The following is a 17,285-nucleotide window of genomic DNA, read 5'->3' on the forward strand; positions in this document are numbered from 1 at the left end:
TCTATCTATCTATCTATCTATCTATCTATCTATCTATCCATCCATCCATCCATCTGTCCGACTATCTATAACCACAAAGAAACTCATATCTGAAACATAGACTTTAATTTTGGTTGATAAGCATGCCTTCAAATTTTGGTTGTCATAAGTGTGTGAGAATCTAAACAATCCCTTTAGATGGTTGAAAATGTGTGTGCCGATAAAGTTAATATTAAACAAGAAGGAGGGTCTGATGACTTAACTTTGAAGGGCATGACGAAGGTCGACATATCAAACAGGCCTGTAAAGTTTTCGATTTGTGTCAACATTTGCAAAGCACTACGACAACGCTGGTGTATATATCAACATTATAAGACCAAATGTGTAAACGCGGTCAAATATGTCATATGACTGTGGCCTTTCAAATATGATTTTTTTTTTAAATATTCTGGTTACTGTTTTAATAGATCAGATTTCCTATCAAATCTCAAATTGACTTTAATGAGAAATGGTTGTTGACTCATTTTAACTCTGACTACACTCTAAAAAATGCTGGGTTGTTTCAACCCAATTTTGGGTCAAATATGGACTAACCCAACTGTTGGGTTAAAAAGTTAATTTAAAAATGTAACCAAAATTTAACCCAACAGTTGGGTTAGTCCATATTTGACCCAAAATTGGATTGAAACAACCCAGCATTTTTTAGAGTGTATGCATGACTACATTCAGGGGTCAGCTGGTCTGTCTGTGTAAAAATGTAGTAAAAAAATGTAGTAAAAAAACTTACCTTTCATACAGGTGAAATCTGGTAAATCTGGAATTATGAGCTGCATAACAATGTGTCTGGTGTAGATAAAGAATGAGTGAATGGATGCATTCATCCGCCCATTACAGAGAGAAACGGCATCAGAATGTGTTAATTCTGCATGACTGTTTTTCAATTTTCATTTTCTATTTTTCAAATGAACTGGAACGTATAAACTAGTAGATCTATTTAGAATACTGAGGAAAATACCATACAAAGGAAAAAATACCACACGAAAAAAAAAAAGCCATACGGCATGTTAACAGCTAGTGATTGCAGTGAGTGACTTTTCCATGGACATAATAAGGATACTGTTTAGCTTTCTTTTTTTTCTTTTTTTTTGTGGGGATAGGGAGATAATAATATTAGCAACTGAGGCAGACTGAACCTGACTCACCAACGGTTTAAAATAAGAATGTAGTCAAACCTTGATTAAAAGAGTCATGAGGGTGGGAAAAATGTCATTATCATAATCATGTGATGCTTAGTCTATAACCTGCAGCCATGGCTCTGTTTAGAAAAGCAAACACAAGGCAAAGAAATTAACTTTTATATAAACATTGGGTAGGTGCAAAAATTGTACCTTTAGGGTTACAACAGCTTCACTAAGTCAATTTCTTTAAAAGGAAAACTTTGTACCTTATCCCCCTAAAGCTTCATTGAAGTACCCAATTGGTGAAATGATTTTGCACATGTAACTCTCTACTGCAGATGACAATCTGATTCAAGACATTTTGGGTGATTGCACGCCAAAACTAAAAAATAAAATAAAAAATAAAATGCTGTAGCATAAATGACTCACTCAGACATTTGAACTTGAACAGACATCTGGTCTGTTTAATTAAGTAATTCTTTCCACAGAGCATTTTCTTTAAACAAACAAACATTAAAAACAAACAAACAAACAAACAAACATTTTAGCTAAATGCTTGTATAATAAAAACATAAAATTTGTATGTTTGTAGTATTAGTATGTAAGTAATATGTAGTATTGCTCTTTTTGTGAGCAGGCAGTGAAACTATTTTTGTATTTATTTGTTGTTGAGTCTATGAGTTTAGAGTCAATTAACCCCTAGTGCTATCCTGTTTTGAAGGTGAATGATATGTTATTGTTTTTTTTCCCCAAAATGTATTTATTTACTGCGGATGACACAATAAATAAACAAGGAACTCTGGTTTTTCCTGACCTGTGTGGTACATGTACTCTTCTGTTACTGGTAATATGATTTGCTTGATAAAATTTCTTGTATTAGTAAAGATTTTATGCATTGTGCCCCTACATAGTGGCCTCTTTCTGCTTCCTTTTTTCTTTTATCATATGGTGCACTTTTATGGTTTTTGTATCTTTCATGACTCACTCACCGTATCAATGTTTCTGATCAGTTTTAGCAGCAGAAAGAAGCATCAGATTATTGAGGTGGAGAGGATCACAGATTGAATTTTTTGAAGTCTCCTGAAAAAAGGGAACTGTTGACATTGTCCCTGCATTTCATTAAAAATGAACTGTTTTCCTTCTTTATTAGGCCCAGTTTGACTAAAACAGATTACAGAAGTCAAAGGACTTCTCAAAATTTTTGATATCACAGTTGAACTTAAAAAGATAAAGGAAAACTCTTTTATAACTAGGCCTACATACAGGCCCAATGAATACTTGGTAATGCACCTTCTGTTGTATGAATGAGATGAACAAATTTGTTTAGATTTAGTACATTATTTTAAATAATAAGCAGTAAACACACCACAATTTCAGTATTAAGGTGAATACACTGCAGTCTTTAGGATTCTCTTTTAACTGAAACATGTTGTGGGACACATTATCTTCATACTTTACTGCACCACTGGAGCTGGTTATAGCTAATGATCACATCTACCTGGACCTAGTTTTATAGAGGCTTGAATTGACATAGGCTACTATATTTGCACAGTATTGATTGGTTTTGGTTACCTTTAATCTTTGTACAATAACAAGTCTCTATCATCTCATTGCCTACCTCGAGTGCATTTATGTGAGATTAAAATACATTTTATGTCAATGTGCAGACTTTCATAGTTGACCTCTGTGCAACTGGTGAGATCAGTCCTGGATTGTACAATGTAAATATTTCCAGATACTGGCACCTTTTGAGCTGTTTGCCAGTTTGTTTTCTTCTGCATTTGAGGATGCATTCAAAACTTCCTACAACGGGTGTGGTTAATACGATAGCTGAGAAACCGGCTAATATTTTGCTATCTAAAAACGTAGGATTTAATTATTCTCTAAACATCTCTCAAATATGACTTGCACAATTGGAAATGGTTAAGATACATATGAACAAATGAGATTTTAGAGGAAAAGATTATCAGTGAATAATAAGTTGCATTTCAGTCTTCTCCTCACACAAAGCTATTGGATCTCAGAATAGCCTACTTGAAGTACAGTGTTCGTCGATTGGTTTGGACCACTTTTATAGTGAGTTTTTACAGACGATGGTCAGCTTTCACTTTTAAATGTATGGAAATAGTAAACATTTAATTCATTTGCATCTGCTAAGTAGACGTTTAAGCTTATATTCTTGTATGTAACTACAAAACAAAAAGGTGAATCTGTGGCAATGCAGTTATCTACATGATTAAAGCTGAATTTTTACCTTTCATTTTTTTAGCAGCTATAGAAAGACGAAGAGCACCCCCTACCGAACACTCATCAGCTGCCTTACATTTGCCTAATATTGTATAGCTAAATGAATGGTTCTTTTTTAAATTAAAATAATCCTAAACCTAAATAACAAAAAATAATCATAACAATAAATGAAAGGTATAAAACATATGAAGTGTTAACCTAAATTTCATATAATCTCCCTATCGCTGGTAATATCCACACTGTTCCCCATTCTTGCATATTTACTTGCTTGGATAGCCTACTTTGGCTACCCTTTTGTGTGAATTACGGTCATCTGGCTATAGGTGGCAGCATGGAATATCTAAAAGAGAATTTGTGACGCGTAATGTGCGAGACGTTCAAACGCAAGCAGGAATATACGTCGATGTAAATAATGCGTTCAGTTATTCATACTGCCACGAGGTTTTCTGCTGCCTTCTTCTCTTCACAGTTCTCTCGGAAAAGCACGTCTTTATTTTCAGCTGCTTCCATTCATTTGAGAAAAATGGCGCATTACCTTACAGAGCTGAGAGGACGACCAAACGCTACTGACTACAGGGTTTACTTGAGTAAGTTTGCTCTTCTCACCTTTTAATATCATTCATAAAAATGAGCACTATAAACGGCTCACACCTTTCAAATAAAATGAGTATTGGTGACAGAACATGTTACCTCGCCGCTGATTTATGCGCTCTAACGGCGGGAGATTTCTGAACGTCATAAGCAAGAGACAGAACATGCATGCATTTACGGTTACACTCACGCAAGTTAAAAACCTAACGATTACACTATATAATTTGCCCATTTATCGTTGTATTTTGTACACTTTACGCTTACTACATATGGTCTAGCAACACACAAGGTCTCATGGTTATTTAAACATACAGAGTAACGTTAGAGAATACTTCATTGATACCTTGAGATGAATTGAACTTGGATGAATGATACAGATTGTAACATTTGCTTTGCAGAAACCTCAGATGGAAAGTACATATCCCCTTTCCATGACATTCCTCTGTATGTTGCTGATGAACAGGTTGGTATAATGTTCTTCAAATCGGTGATGTTATGTCTGATAGTAATAAATCAATGAGTAATTAATTGAATAACCTAATTGACATCAAGATAACGGGCACAGTTCTTACCCAGTCTTTTTTTCAAATTTTGTTGGCATTGTTTCTCCCATATCAGGAATGTGGTGTTCCACCAAAGAAGTTTAAAACGAATGAGGTAACCATTCCTCAATCTACACATATTGGGAGCTTATTGTCGCAAAATAGAAGTTAATAATTACAAAATAAAAAATAATTCTGTGCTGTCTTTAACAGATATTGTTTAATATGGTTGTAGAAGTACCTCGTTGGTCAAATGCCAAGATGGAGGTAAGTATATTTTTACAGAGTTGTAGCAGTTTTTCTAGTGTCTGACTGTGGTTAAGATGACCAGCAATTCTCTATTTCTTAATTTGATTGATCAGTTGGCTGATTTGGCCAATAAATAAGAAAGCCAATTTAACATTGAATATAAGATTTACATGAGAAGAATAATAGAAAAAAAGAGTTAAAAAAAAACCAAGTCAGTTATTTATATATCAATAGGTTGCCAAAAGGAAGATTTATCTGCCAATAATAATTATAAATAATACCATATAGCTAACCATGTAAATATAACTTTGTATCTGGGCTGTGTAGCTTCAGGCTTATACATTAAGTACCAAATCAATCAAAAAATTACATTTTGATATTAAATTAAAAAATTTCATCCATGAAATATTGTATGTTCTGATATTGTGCTTAACGCAATGCAATAGTATGTTATTTTAGTATGTTATTTTTATTTTTTGTCCACAGATAGCAACAAAGGAACCACTAAACCCAATCAAGCAAGATGTGAAGAAAGGCAAGCTGCGATATGTTGCTAACATTTTTCCACACAAAGGTTACATTTGGAACTATGGTGCACTTCCACAGGTGATGTCATGGTTTTGATTATGGCTATGATTTTCAAAACTGTCTGCAATCTGATTTTAACATCTTAATTGTACAGTATTCTTGCGTTGTGTGTATGTGTAATTTTTCTCTGTCACACACTATATAAATACTAAAAATTAAAAAAAAATTTTTTAAACCAATGTTTAAAGACATGGGAAGATCCCAGCCATACTGACAAGGCAACCATGTGCTGTGGAGACAATGACCCCATAGACGTGTGTGAGATTGGCTCCAAGGTGGGTGGAATCACTGATTGATATAATATTTTACAAAACTATTTACAACATTTAGCAGTTTTGTATTTCACAAAAAAAAAAACAATCCTATATCAAAGTTTTGCTTTCATTTCAAAATACTGAAACCTTAAAATCAATATTTCTCAGTCTTTTAAAAAAATTATTTTAATGACTTTTCAGTCAATCCTCATTAGGGCTGCGCGATAAATCAAAATGAAATCGAAATCGCGATTAGACAGAAGCTGCGATTGTCATGCGTATCTTTCAGTGAAGCACGGTTCTGTGATCAGCAGTAAATCTCCATCCAAAGGCCAGAGGGCACTCTCGCGCTGAAACTCCAAATACACCCGCAGAAGAAACTCAGGAAATGCTAGAAGATTTAACTGCTGTCATTGATTCAACGTGACTAATAAACACACAATTATGACAATATATGGTTTATCTGAGTTATTATTATTATAATTTTCATTCAAATAAAGTATATTTATAATGCAATGCCTTTATCACTGCTTAAATACTATGAAATATGTTGCGTGCCTTATTCTGTGTAAGAAGCCACATCATCTCACAGAAGGATTTATTTCAAACACTCGACTGACGTTATGAAGTGAGTTTGTAGTAAAAACATGTTATTAAATGTGGTATTTTCACATGCTTTCAGATGGAGCAGCATTTACTACACAGAGCCGTAGTTCACTGAGAAGCTATGCAAACAGCTGTCATTATCGCGAACGATTTCTTCGATTTCATAATCATGCAATAATATCGTCTGTGATTTTTTTATTTTTATTTATTTATTTATTTTTGCAGCTCTGTGTAGTAAATGCTGCTCCATCTGAAAGCAGGTGATGATGATTTACTGCTGATTACAGAACCGGCTTTACTAACAAAATGCGCATGACCATCGCATTCGATTAATCGTGCAGCCCTAATGCTCATATTATTTTGTATACCTCTTTGACAGTTTCACATTTTGTTTCCTTCTAACACTGTGTAGGTGGCATTTTTGGGCATTGTTCCATCAGTGTATTATTATTTTGCATAATACATTCTTTCTTTCTTTCCTAACACAAATTGGTTATGGGTCTGATTACTACTACTCTAAGCCACTGTATATTTCTGTGTTACAGGTGTGTGTAACAGGGCAGGTGATTCAGGTTAAAGTTCTTGGAATTCTGGCTTTGATAGATGAAGGAGAGACTGACTGGAAGGTAATAGCCATCAATAAAGAGGACCCTGATGCATCAAGCCTTAACAGTGAGTCGTTTTAAAAAATGTTTTTGTTGTATTTATGACTGTAATCTCAACTAGTGTATCTTTAACAGGTGTTGAGGATGTGAGAAAGATTAAGCCTGGTCACCTTGAGGCTACTGTGGATTGGTTTAAAAAATATAAAGTGCCAGATGGGAAGCCTGAGAACCAGTTTGCCTTCAATGGACAGTTCAAGGATAAGGTAGTGCATCATGGAAGATTGATTATGAGAGAGAAGTGTTAATCCATTCAATGATCAATCATCTAATGTTAATGTTGTTAATGTCATGTTAGGACTTTGCTATAGAAGTCATAAAATCAACACACAGCTACTGGAAAGCATTAGTGATGAGAAAAAAGATGAAAAGTGATGAGATTGTTTGGTGAGTGTAAGATTTTATTTTTATTTCAAATTTATTAAATGACAGAGTTTCTCTTTGTAATACATTTTAGTTTTTCTACATTTTCAATTGTTTGATATTTTATTTCTAGTCATTTTGATGACCGTTTTGATTTTTGTGACATTATTTAGTTTGATCAATCTCTTTCTTAGTCAAAACACTTCCTTATGTGAGAGTCCATTCAAATGCAGTGATGCAGAGGCCAGTACTGTAGTTGAAGCTGTGAGTATTTATGTCCTTTCATACTGGCTAATTTTTGCTATTAGACAGAAGACAAATACTCTTTTGCTGTTGTAGGCTGCGGAATATGGGGAACCCCTCCCAGTACCATCTGAAGGTAAAATTGTATTTAATGTTTTTCAATACTTTTACAAGTTACATGACTTTGTTAACTTCGTTTCTATTTTGCAGTGGACAAATGGCACTTCTTCACAAAGTAAAAGATCATTAACTCTTTGCAGTGTGATCTCGGAAGAAGGTAGAAAAGGCCAGAAGAATGCCAGAAGTCAGTAATGTCCCTGGTGCAAAGATTTTTGTTTTATTAATGTTTTATTTTTTTTTAAAACATTGCTTTATTTATTAGAACAAGACACACACACACACACCCCTCTCATTCATGTGGTGAAATGACCAAGTTATTTTTGCAGTAACATTGGTGAACATGTTTCTGTACTTAAAATGCATGTGTTTCAGTGCCAAAGATCATGTTCATACTTTAAAGGTTGAGTAGTTAATCTCTAAAACCAGATTTTTTTTTTTTCTTCTTCAAACTTTTACAGTGCCTTTTCGTGTGTGTGTGTGTGTGTGTGTTTTGTTTATTTCTATTTATACACCTATTCTGACAAGTCCTTTAGGAACAAGTGAACAAGTTTAAGCTTAGGTACAAGGTTAAGAAAACTTTGGTTTGTAATTACTGCCATTAGGAATCAATATACATTGGGTATTAGGACAAGAAGAGTTCGTCTTCGCAAGATGACCAAGAAATCAAACTGTAGCAAGAATGTGAAGTTCCGTGCCTGATGTAAAAAATAAATAATACTCTACTTCTTTCCCTGGAATGTGTACCATCAGAATCAAGTACTAGTATACAGGAAATAAGCTCGGATCAATCTTTTTTTGTTTTCCATGATAATATATTTACAAAATTAAAAGTGTGTAACTTTAATAAAAAAAGCTTAATTACTTTATTAATGCACTGAAAGGAGAACTGTGTTTTAAATGTATTCTAATTTATCTAAATTATCCGTTATTGAAAAAATTATTCACACCCTTGGACTTCATATTGTTAGTAATCTAAAATAATGAAATGCAAATAATAATTGTAAAATCAAAGTGTTGTAAAGAAATAAAACATCACAGCTTCCAAGGGTCATATACTTTTGTAAGCACTGTTTGTAATTGTACCATTTGCAAATTATAAATAAAACCATATTATTTGTTTGGTTTATTTAATCATTAAAGGAGTCAAAATTATAAATATAAAGTTGCATAATTTACAGTAAATTCTTGAAATAAATATCATTTTTATTAAAAACCACATTTCAGCAATATTAGGAATGATAAATCATAACAAACAGCTTTCAAAGAAACTGCATTCAGTTCTTCAGTACATTACAATACTTACAGTATTCAAAGCCATTCTTAATTCAATGTTTTAAGCATTACAAATTTGAAGGGAAAAGGGGAAGCAATACAAAAAGGCAGAAAATGGCACATTTAAATCTTTAGTGTCTAATGGCAAAATACCAACAGGTGTACATAAACAGCTAGCTTAATGTAAAAGCTGTGCACCACAGTTTGTTAGTTGAAGTCAGAAAGTCATTCAAGTAAAGTTGACCACTCAGAAACTCTCCGAAGCATCTTCAAGTATGGCTATTCTTGTCACTCACTAAATTTTAACCACCACTTACTTTTGCTTCATATACAACCTGCTACTCAAGCTGGGTTCTGTACACAGAAAATTAACAACTAATTTAAACTACAAAATTGGAAGCTTCTTTCACATCTAGTCAGTACATCAAAGTGATTTCTAATAAAGCAAATTGTAAACTTTGCTGTTGTATTAAAAAAAAAAAAAAAAAAATTTGGGGGGCCTAAACTCTTTAACAAGGGGGCTTTTGGCCCAAATATAAAAATTATAAAGAGTTTTTTTTTTTGTCTCGGTGGCCTGAATACCAACAAGACAGATTTTAGGGGCAAAATCTATGATTATTATATGTGTGGAGTGATGGTACTTTTAACGTTAAATTAAACTTTGTACATAACATGGACTTAGACTTCTGCAATGCAAGCATGTGGTATATTCAATGTGGCATAATCTATTAAATTTACAATGATCTACCTATTTTGAATTTACATACATTTTTTGTATTATTTCTGAAAAAAACAAATGAAGTGCTTTAATTTTTTATGTCAGAGTGGAATGACCTGTATATATTTCATTACCAATTATTCATCACTTTTCTAATTTGATTCAGTGGACAGGGTTGTGTAAGAGGCATTACCATGCTTAGTGGTTGTGAATACATTTAGCCTCAAGCTGTACATATGCAACTAATGTGCACACAATAGCTTAACTGACTTGGTCTTACCTTTCAGTAAAGAGCAACTGCATTGCTTAATATAGGTTGCGACACTTTCCCTTTAAATCAGTGCATGTTAAAATATTTTCAAATTACTTCTTGAAAAGTTTATCAACATTCTGCTTCAACAATACACAAATTCAGATTCTTTTAGTTTTATAACAAAGTTGGATATGTGTGTAGTATATACAAGAAATTTAGATCGATTTAAAATACAAAGGCTCAAACCTGATTTAGAGAAGACAACATGAACACAAGTGATGTTTATGCACTGAAATTAGCTGATATCCCTGATTTTGCAATTCCATTGAAACATGAAGGTCAAGTAATACTTTCTAATAGATCAAGTGTGAAGAAAGTAAGAAATGAGAGAAATGCCTTAAGGTCTGTGTTATATTTGCTACAAAGTGTTTGGAAATAAAATAACAGAAACACCTTGGTATTATAATTCTATTGCCAAACTAGTTCTGAGGTATATGATAAGTAGGTTTTTCTACGTCATTCATAAGCCCTCTCAACACCCTTAGAAATTCTCACATTATATGTATAGCAGGTCAAGTAGCACCATTTGAAATAAGATCAGTTCAAACCCAAAGTAATAGTACTCATCTTTACTAAACTATTATCTAAGCATACATTCGAAATAATAATAATAATAATTTACTGTACAAATCTCAACTTTTTTATACAGCTAAAGTTGCATTATGTAAGGACCGCCACAGCAAGCCAAGCCAGCTGCCTTTGAAGCAGTGACATTGATGCAAAGGTAACCTTGTTATGTGTTCCTTGATACATGCTTCAATGACCTAATATTGACCATTGTCTTTCTTCACTCCAAGTATCAGTATTCAGTATTCTGAAATGTCACAGTTTTAGTGAATCAGAACATTATTCTTACAAAATTAACCCTCAATGGCTCACATACAGTAAGTATAAAGGATTTCTGAAATTGTGTAAGCACCAGAGAAATTCTTTAAAAGGCTGAAACATGATGTTTGACTATCCACCATGGAGGTCATCATTATTGTATTCCACGTTGTGAAACTAAAATGGCTGCAGTGTAATGAATTGTCTTTCAAATTGGAGGGCATAAAGTAATTTTAAATCACTATTATTAAAAAAGTGCTTCTTAAACACTAATTAAGCAAAATTTTCTTAATTGCTCGATCAAAATAACTGTATTACTTCAAAATATTATACAAGGTGTTTTGTTGTGTGTTGTTAAAGAAAGGCATTTGAAAACACATTTGCATTGAAAACTCTCCATAGCACCATAAAACAGTGATTAGCCATAAAAGTCACCAAACATGAGTATTTTTTTCCAGTAATATGGCCATGTCCATGATTTGTTGGACTCTAAGCACCATGGATGAAGAACAGTGTGTTATCATAGAGTAATTCAATAATAAATTAATATTTCTAATTGATTAAACAGTAAAGCTTGACTTCTTAAGAGCATGAAAAACCCACTGTGATCTGTCTTTCCATATAGAAGGATACTGAATCTATCTACTGTTAATAACTTCACACAAACTGAGCAAGCATTATGGGTTATTTGGCCAGTGGCACAGAGGTCTGCAACACTATATTGTAGCACCATTTACTTTGTCTGATGCCACTCTTGCTCTTGTGTTTGTGAATGCTCTGGACCTATGGAGGTTTTTACAGGAATTGATTGTAAGGCCCAGTCACCTTGGTGAAGGCATAGGGAGATGTGCTTACATATGTATTGGTAGTGCAGGATGTTGACCGCTCATTAAGCATGAGAAGGAACTGCTTATACGGAGGCTCTGAAGGTTCAGAAGGTTCTGAATGTTCTCTTTTCACCTTCTTTCCACTGCTCTTGCTGGATGTATTTTCAGTACCATGCTTCTCAGCATCCTCCTCTTTCTCTCTGGCCTTCTCTGCCATCTTTGCTTCCCACAGAGCCAGTCCATGTTTTGCCTCATTCAAGTTCTTGTGCTGGTAAAACACTAAAGAGATACGGGTGGGATGGTTGCGGTCAGGCTTCTTGAGTGGTGTAGTCGCATGGAGCTCCCGCTTAGCACACTCAATAATGATTGACCCATGACTAGGTGCCACTGCCACTCCTCCAATTTCAGATTCAAGGAAGTTGTGCTCACTGTCAGACCACACATCCTCCTTTTCTTTTTGTTCTGAAGTCTGGGTAGGGGGTTCCTGTTTGACTATGGGGTTAAGGGCATTTTCACTGGAAAGCCTCAAACCTGGAGGTTGGATTGGGTTGAAGCATTCAGTACCCAAAGGAGGAAACACCTGAGAGATACCATTTGCTCCATGCATGTTTATCTCTAAATCTTTATTATTTTGCATACTTAAGATATTTAGATTTGGGGGAAACATCTGAGGATTCTGTGACATATGAGGTTTGGGGTAAGCTTCAAACTGGCTGCTTTTGCCGATAGCTGCATAGTCCAAATGTAGATGGGCTGAGGGAGGCCTGGAGAAAGCATCAGGTGGCATATTAGGACCATAACCTGGGTAACATCCTATGGAGTGCATGCCAGGTTTCATGTTACAGGTGCCATAACCATTGGTTGGCAAGCTAGGCTCTCCATAGTGTGGTGGGTAGTTTACCCCGTAATGTTGAGGTGCATTGTACTGCTGCTCAGAGTACAGTGAATTTCTCTGGGGATGATACATATCTGGATGCTTTAGATTGGAAGAGTAGTAAGGGTGGTAGTTGTCCACGGGGAGTCCTCCATTACATTGGTAACCAGTGTAGAGAGGGTTGGGTGTAAGAGACCTGGGATATGGGGTGGGTGCATTAGACACATTAATGTAAGAGTTGGGTGCATGTAAAGGATAGGGATAAGGACCGGCAGAAGATGGGGTTTGAGGATGTGTGGTTGCTGATTTTGAGCTGTTTAAGAAGGTTCCTGATGCATTTGAGAATCTAGGGAATGGTGGGACAGTGTAAGAGGGGTTAGGATTAGGTTGTGGTTGCTGCTGATGCTGCTGCTGAGGCTGAGGCTGATGGGCAGCATGAGCATGTGGGAGATGCCCAGAGTCCAGATTTGTTCTCACATTACCTGGGCCTGGAAGAAATAATGCGATTAGACCAAAACGTAAAATTTCGGTTGTAATTTTGATAAACACTTGGAATCTGCGCCATTACTTGGTTATATAATTTAATTTATCTTCCTCAAATAATCTATATATAACTGAATAATGTTTTTTGAAGCTTTGCTTCTGTACCTGTTACAGTTGTGTTCTGGCCTGGGTTCTCATAAGCAGCATGTTTCTGCTTTGCTTGCTGGGTGTTGTCCATTTTGGAGTTAGGTGTGTTGGGGTTGTTTGGTTTGTTAGCTGCAGCTCTCTTGGCATCCAGCTTCTTCTGCCGGCAAGACTTGGCAGGCTCTGGTAGCATACGCACCTGTCTGCGAAAGGCACTGAGCACCTGAATAGCACCAGTCTTGGTCTTCTCCAGCTGAGCCTCAGCACTGCCAAACTCATCAGTGGATGAGGCCATGTATAAGGGAAGCACATGTAGCTGCTCATCCTCAGGAATTTTTCCAATGACACGATTGTCCTCTCGTGTTAGTGTGCAGACCTACAACAGGGGTAGAGAGGGAGGTTTGGCATTTTTAATATTGTATACACTACTTTGTTTTAGCCACCTTTAGTTTTTCACCTGCAAGGTATATAGCAAAGTGTAAATGATTTGTATTGGTTCGTAAAAAAAACTGATTGTTTTAGTGAATGCTTTTTATTAGTCTTATTATGGCCCTCTATCATAAGCATTTAATTCTTACCACAGTACTGCCCCCCTGCATGTTGTGAAGGTCTCTGTGGGCATGGGCACAGAAGTCTAGACAGGCTGTAACTCCAGAAAATGGCCGTCCTTCTTTTAGACCCAGACGGCAATCGGGAGCTCTGTGTTCATGCTCTACCTGTGAAATATAGGTAGATAAAGAAATGTAAAATTTAAACTTAAAATGTAGTTCTAAAATTTTAGTTGCCTTTTTTTAGATGCTCCACAGTACATGCACTTTTGCTATGACTTTCAAATATTACAACATCACTGCAGCTTATTATTACACTTTCTCAGGAAACGTAAAAATCCTACATATTCTTTATAGTGGTATAAGGCCTGAAGCAGAGATATATATACCTGATTGGCGTATGCATCAGGCGCCATTTTTTTATATGTTGGGGCAATTAAAGTTGCAAGGCCGTGGAGATTTTGTTCCAGTTTCTCCTCCTGTAAGGGAATAAAAATACTCCAGTTATCTTTAATTTTATATTCCCTTAATTCATATATAATTCAGTTGTGTGTTTGTGTGTGAGCGTCTCACCTCCTTGGGATCATCCCCAAGTAGTTTGAACTTTCGAGGGATTTTACTCCTGGCAAATTTGCAGCCATTATAGTACATACTCCATGAGCAACCAAAGGAAAAAGAAGCTCCACAGGCATCAGGTTCAAAACCCTGACATGCACATGTTCTCCTAAAGACAATAACAGAAATTACAGAATGTAACATTTGAAGATTAACGTATTGTAAATATACCTTAGAATGTCTAGGATTTTATATTTTGTTGAAGCTATTAAATATACCGTAATCAGGAACATAACTATACATTAATATTATGTTAAGCAGAAAGTGGTTAGATACATACGTAGCAATACATAGGCCAAAGATTATCAATTTGGATTAATTGTGAATTGATAATAATAAGTTTTGGTTGCTGAGTGTTCACTGTATTTCTGAGAAAGCAGTAATAAACATTTGTCCTTACTCCTCATTTAGAGCACATCTGCGGTTGGTTAGGGCACCATGTTTTGTTAGAGTGTCACTGAGTTCTGAGTAGAGACGGTCAGCCAGGTTGATTGGTATGCCTTCCCAAATTAGGATGACCACTACTATACAGGATGTCTCACATGAGTGACCAGACCGCTCTCGTACCAAGACCAGGAGTTTCTCATCTACATTTGCCCTCCGTATTACCTACACAACATAATGCACATGTACACATATATTTATAAAATATACAGGAATCAGTTTGAGACATCTGTTAAGTAATTGTGTTTTCCATAGGGGGCACTGTTGATAAGAAAACATCTCGGTTACGTATGTAACCCTCGTTCACTGAAGGAGGGAACGGAGACGTCACGTCGGTGACCGACGAATTGGGATCTCGCTTAGAGAGACCAATCCACTTCGAGTGTAAACTAAGATGTGTAACTGGTTCAAAAAGATTAAAGTCATAGGAAATGTGTGTGTTTCGTATCTTATACTTAGCCTCCAACGCACACACTGGCGAGTAAAATCTGAGAATTTATTAGCAATTGACTAATATTAGACATCATTTAGTCGCCCAGAGTGAAGATTTAGTTGCATATGCGAGTGATTTACTCGCAATGTAGAGGGTTGCTCGACTGACTGCAAAGGCTCAAATGGGTCCTGCTGTAGTGATTTGAGCACTAGAGACAGGTCCCAAGAGGGTATAGAGAGGGGCCGGGGAGGATTTAACCTTCTCGCCCCCCTAAGGAACCTGATGACCAGGTCATGCTTCCCTACCGACTTCCCTTCCACAGGGTCATGGTTAGCAGCAATCGCAGCGACATAGACTTTAAGGGTGGAGGGAGACAGCCTTCACTCCAACCATTGCTGTAAAAAGGAAAGTACGACCCTGATCGGGAATTTCCGGGGGTCTTCTCGGTGAGAATGACACCACTCGACGAACAGGTTTCACTTCAAGGTGTAAGCGTGTCTCGTAGATGGTGCTTTCCTTGAAGTGATGGTGTCAACTACCTCCTGGGGTAGGTCACCTAGAACCTCGGCGTCCCGTCCAGGGACCAGACATGAAGTTTCCAGAGGTCTGGACGCGGGTGCCACAGGGTGCCCCGTCTCTGAGTCAGTAGATCCTTCCTCAGAGGAATCTGCCAAAGAGGGGCTGTCAGGAGGAGCATTAGTTCCGGGAACCAGGTCCGAGTGGGCCAAATAAGGCGCCACAAGCAGGACTTGCTCCTCGTCCTCCCTGATCTTGCACAGTGTCTGTGCGAGAAGGCTCACTGGGGGAAAAGCATACTTGCGAAGGCCCCGCGGCTTGCTGTGTGCCAGTGCGTCCATGCCGAGTGTTCCTTCGGTCAGGGAGTAAAACTACTGGCAGTGAGAAGTCTCTGGAGACGCAAACAGGTCTACCTGAGTGGCTCTGAAACATCTCCATATCAGCTGGACTGTCTGGTGATGGAGTCTCCATTCTCCTGGGAGCGTAGCTCGTGACAGTTTGTCGGCCGTACGGTTTTGCAGACCGGTTGAGTTGATGTATGCAACGGTCGCTGTGTTGGCCGTTCGAACTAGCACGTGCTTGCCTCGTAAGCGCCCTTTGAGACGGTTCAAGGCAAGGCGCACCGTTTACAACTCTAGGCAATTGATATGCCAGTGCAGTTGGGGGCCCCGTCCACACCCCTGATACTGCGTGCCCGTTGTACATGGCCCCCCAGCCGGTGGTGGAGGCATCCGTGTAAACCACAGCATGCCTGGAGACCTGTTCTAGGGGCACTCCTGCCCAGAGAAACGCAAGGTCTGACCACGGGGTGAAGGTTTGGCGACAGGCCGGTGTAACTTGGACCCGGTGAGTGCCGCGTTGCCACGCCCACCTCGGGACTCGGCCATGGAGCCAGTGCTGAAGCGGTCTCATATGGAGCAGCCCCAGCGGCGTGACTGCCGCCGGTGCTGCCATATGCCCCAGGAGCCTCTGAAAAATATCAGTGGGACCGCTGTCCTGCCCTTGAACGTATTCAAGCAGGCTAGCACCGACCGCACACGTTCCTCTGTGAGGCGCGCTGTCTGTTCGACCGAATCCAACTCCATACCGAGAAAAGAGATCCTCTGCGTCTGGGAGAGTTTGCTCTTTTCCCAGTTGACCCGAAGACCCAACTGGCTGAGGTACCGGAGCACGAGGTCCCTGTGCTCGCACAACTGACCCCAAGACTGTGCTAGTATAAGCCAATCATCGAGGTTGAGGATGCGAACACCCTGCTCTCTGAGGGGAACAAGAGCCTCCTCCGCAACTTTTGTGAAGACACGGGGAGACAGGGACAGCCCGAAGGGCAGGACCTTGTACTGACATGCACGTCCTTCGAATGTGAACCGCAGAAATGGTCTGTGGCGCGGAAGGATCGACACATGAAAGTACGCATCCTTCAGGTCTATCGCTGCAAACCAATCTCGGGACGGATGCACCCAAAGATATGTTTCTGCGTCAACATCTTGAACGGTAGCCGATGAAGGGCCCGGTTCAAAACTCGCAGGTCCAAGATTGGCCGTAACCCACCGCCTTTCTTGGGTACAATGAAGTAAGGGCTGTAAAACCCCGACCTCATATCGGCTGGAGGAACCGGCTCTATCGCGTCCTTCACCAGTAGGACTGCGATCTC

The 17,285-nt window shown here is 37.8% G+C and overlaps 3 protein-coding genes across 3 annotated transcripts in view; 1 reads left to right on the forward strand and 2 right to left on the reverse strand.

Annotated features, from left to right (window-relative positions):
* Nucleotides 1-4,403, reverse strand: part of arhgef38 (Rho guanine nucleotide exchange factor (GEF) 38) — a 19,551-nt gene extending 15,148 nt beyond the window's left edge. Inside the window, exon 1 of the mRNA XM_016520563.1 lies at nt 4,339-4,403. Within this exon, the coding sequence (XP_016376049.1) occupies nt 4,339-4,382 (44 nt within the window). The 5' untranslated portion in view covers nt 4,383-4,403. The remainder of the gene's footprint in view (nt 1-4,338) is intronic.
* Nucleotides 3,624-8,349, forward strand: ppa2 (inorganic pyrophosphatase 2). Its single transcript, XM_016520564.1, has 12 exons — nt 3,624-3,991; nt 4,394-4,458; nt 4,614-4,652; nt 4,751-4,804; nt 5,273-5,392; nt 5,563-5,649; nt 6,780-6,906; nt 6,975-7,102; nt 7,195-7,283; nt 7,454-7,523; nt 7,599-7,638; nt 7,713-8,349. Exons 1-12 carry the CDS (start codon nt 3,817-3,819, stop codon nt 7,739-7,741), a joined length of 1,023 nt encoding a protein of 340 aa, XP_016376050.1. The 5' UTR covers nt 3,624-3,816; the 3' UTR covers nt 7,742-8,349.
* A 1,119-nt stretch (nt 8,350-9,468) lies between these two features.
* The window catches only part of tet2 (tet methylcytosine dioxygenase 2), a 29,491-nt gene continuing 21,674 nt past the window's right edge, over nt 9,469-17,285 (reverse strand). The window contains exons 5-10 of the mRNA XM_016520565.1: nt 14,642-14,850; nt 14,200-14,350; nt 14,016-14,105; nt 13,657-13,794; nt 13,100-13,454; nt 9,469-12,939 (exon numbers count right to left, since the gene is read on the reverse strand). Coding sequence (XP_016376051.1) covers nt 11,546-12,939; nt 13,100-13,454; nt 13,657-13,794; nt 14,016-14,105; nt 14,200-14,350; nt 14,642-14,850 — 2,337 coding nt within the window. The 3' untranslated portion in view covers nt 9,469-11,545. The remainder of the gene's footprint in view (nt 12,940-13,099; nt 13,455-13,656; nt 13,795-14,015; nt 14,106-14,199; nt 14,351-14,641; nt 14,851-17,285) is intronic.

The sequence above is a fragment of the Sinocyclocheilus rhinocerous genome, unplaced genomic scaffold (assembly GCF_001515625.1).
Source record: "Sinocyclocheilus rhinocerous isolate Xijiao unplaced genomic scaffold, SAMN03320098_v1.1 scaffold2134, whole genome shotgun sequence".
NCBI classification, from domain to species: Eukaryota; Metazoa; Chordata; class Actinopteri; order Cypriniformes; family Cyprinidae; genus Sinocyclocheilus; species Sinocyclocheilus rhinocerous.

What these genes read in the sequence shown, in the direction of transcription:
- ppa2 (XM_016520564.1), top strand. Translation starts at nt 3,817, where the DNA reads ATGCGTTCAGTTATTCATACTGCCACGAGGTTTTCTGCTGCCTTCTTC. An exon ending in AGAAGTTTAAAACGAATGAG is followed by an intron (nt 4,653 to 4,750) that starts GTAACCATTCCT and finishes TGTCTTTAACAG; the next exon opens with ATATTGTTTAATATGGTTGT. An exon ending in TGATGCATCAAGCCTTAACA is followed by an intron (nt 6,907 to 6,974) that starts GTGAGTCGTTTT and finishes TATCTTTAACAG; the next exon opens with GTGTTGAGGATGTGAGAAAG.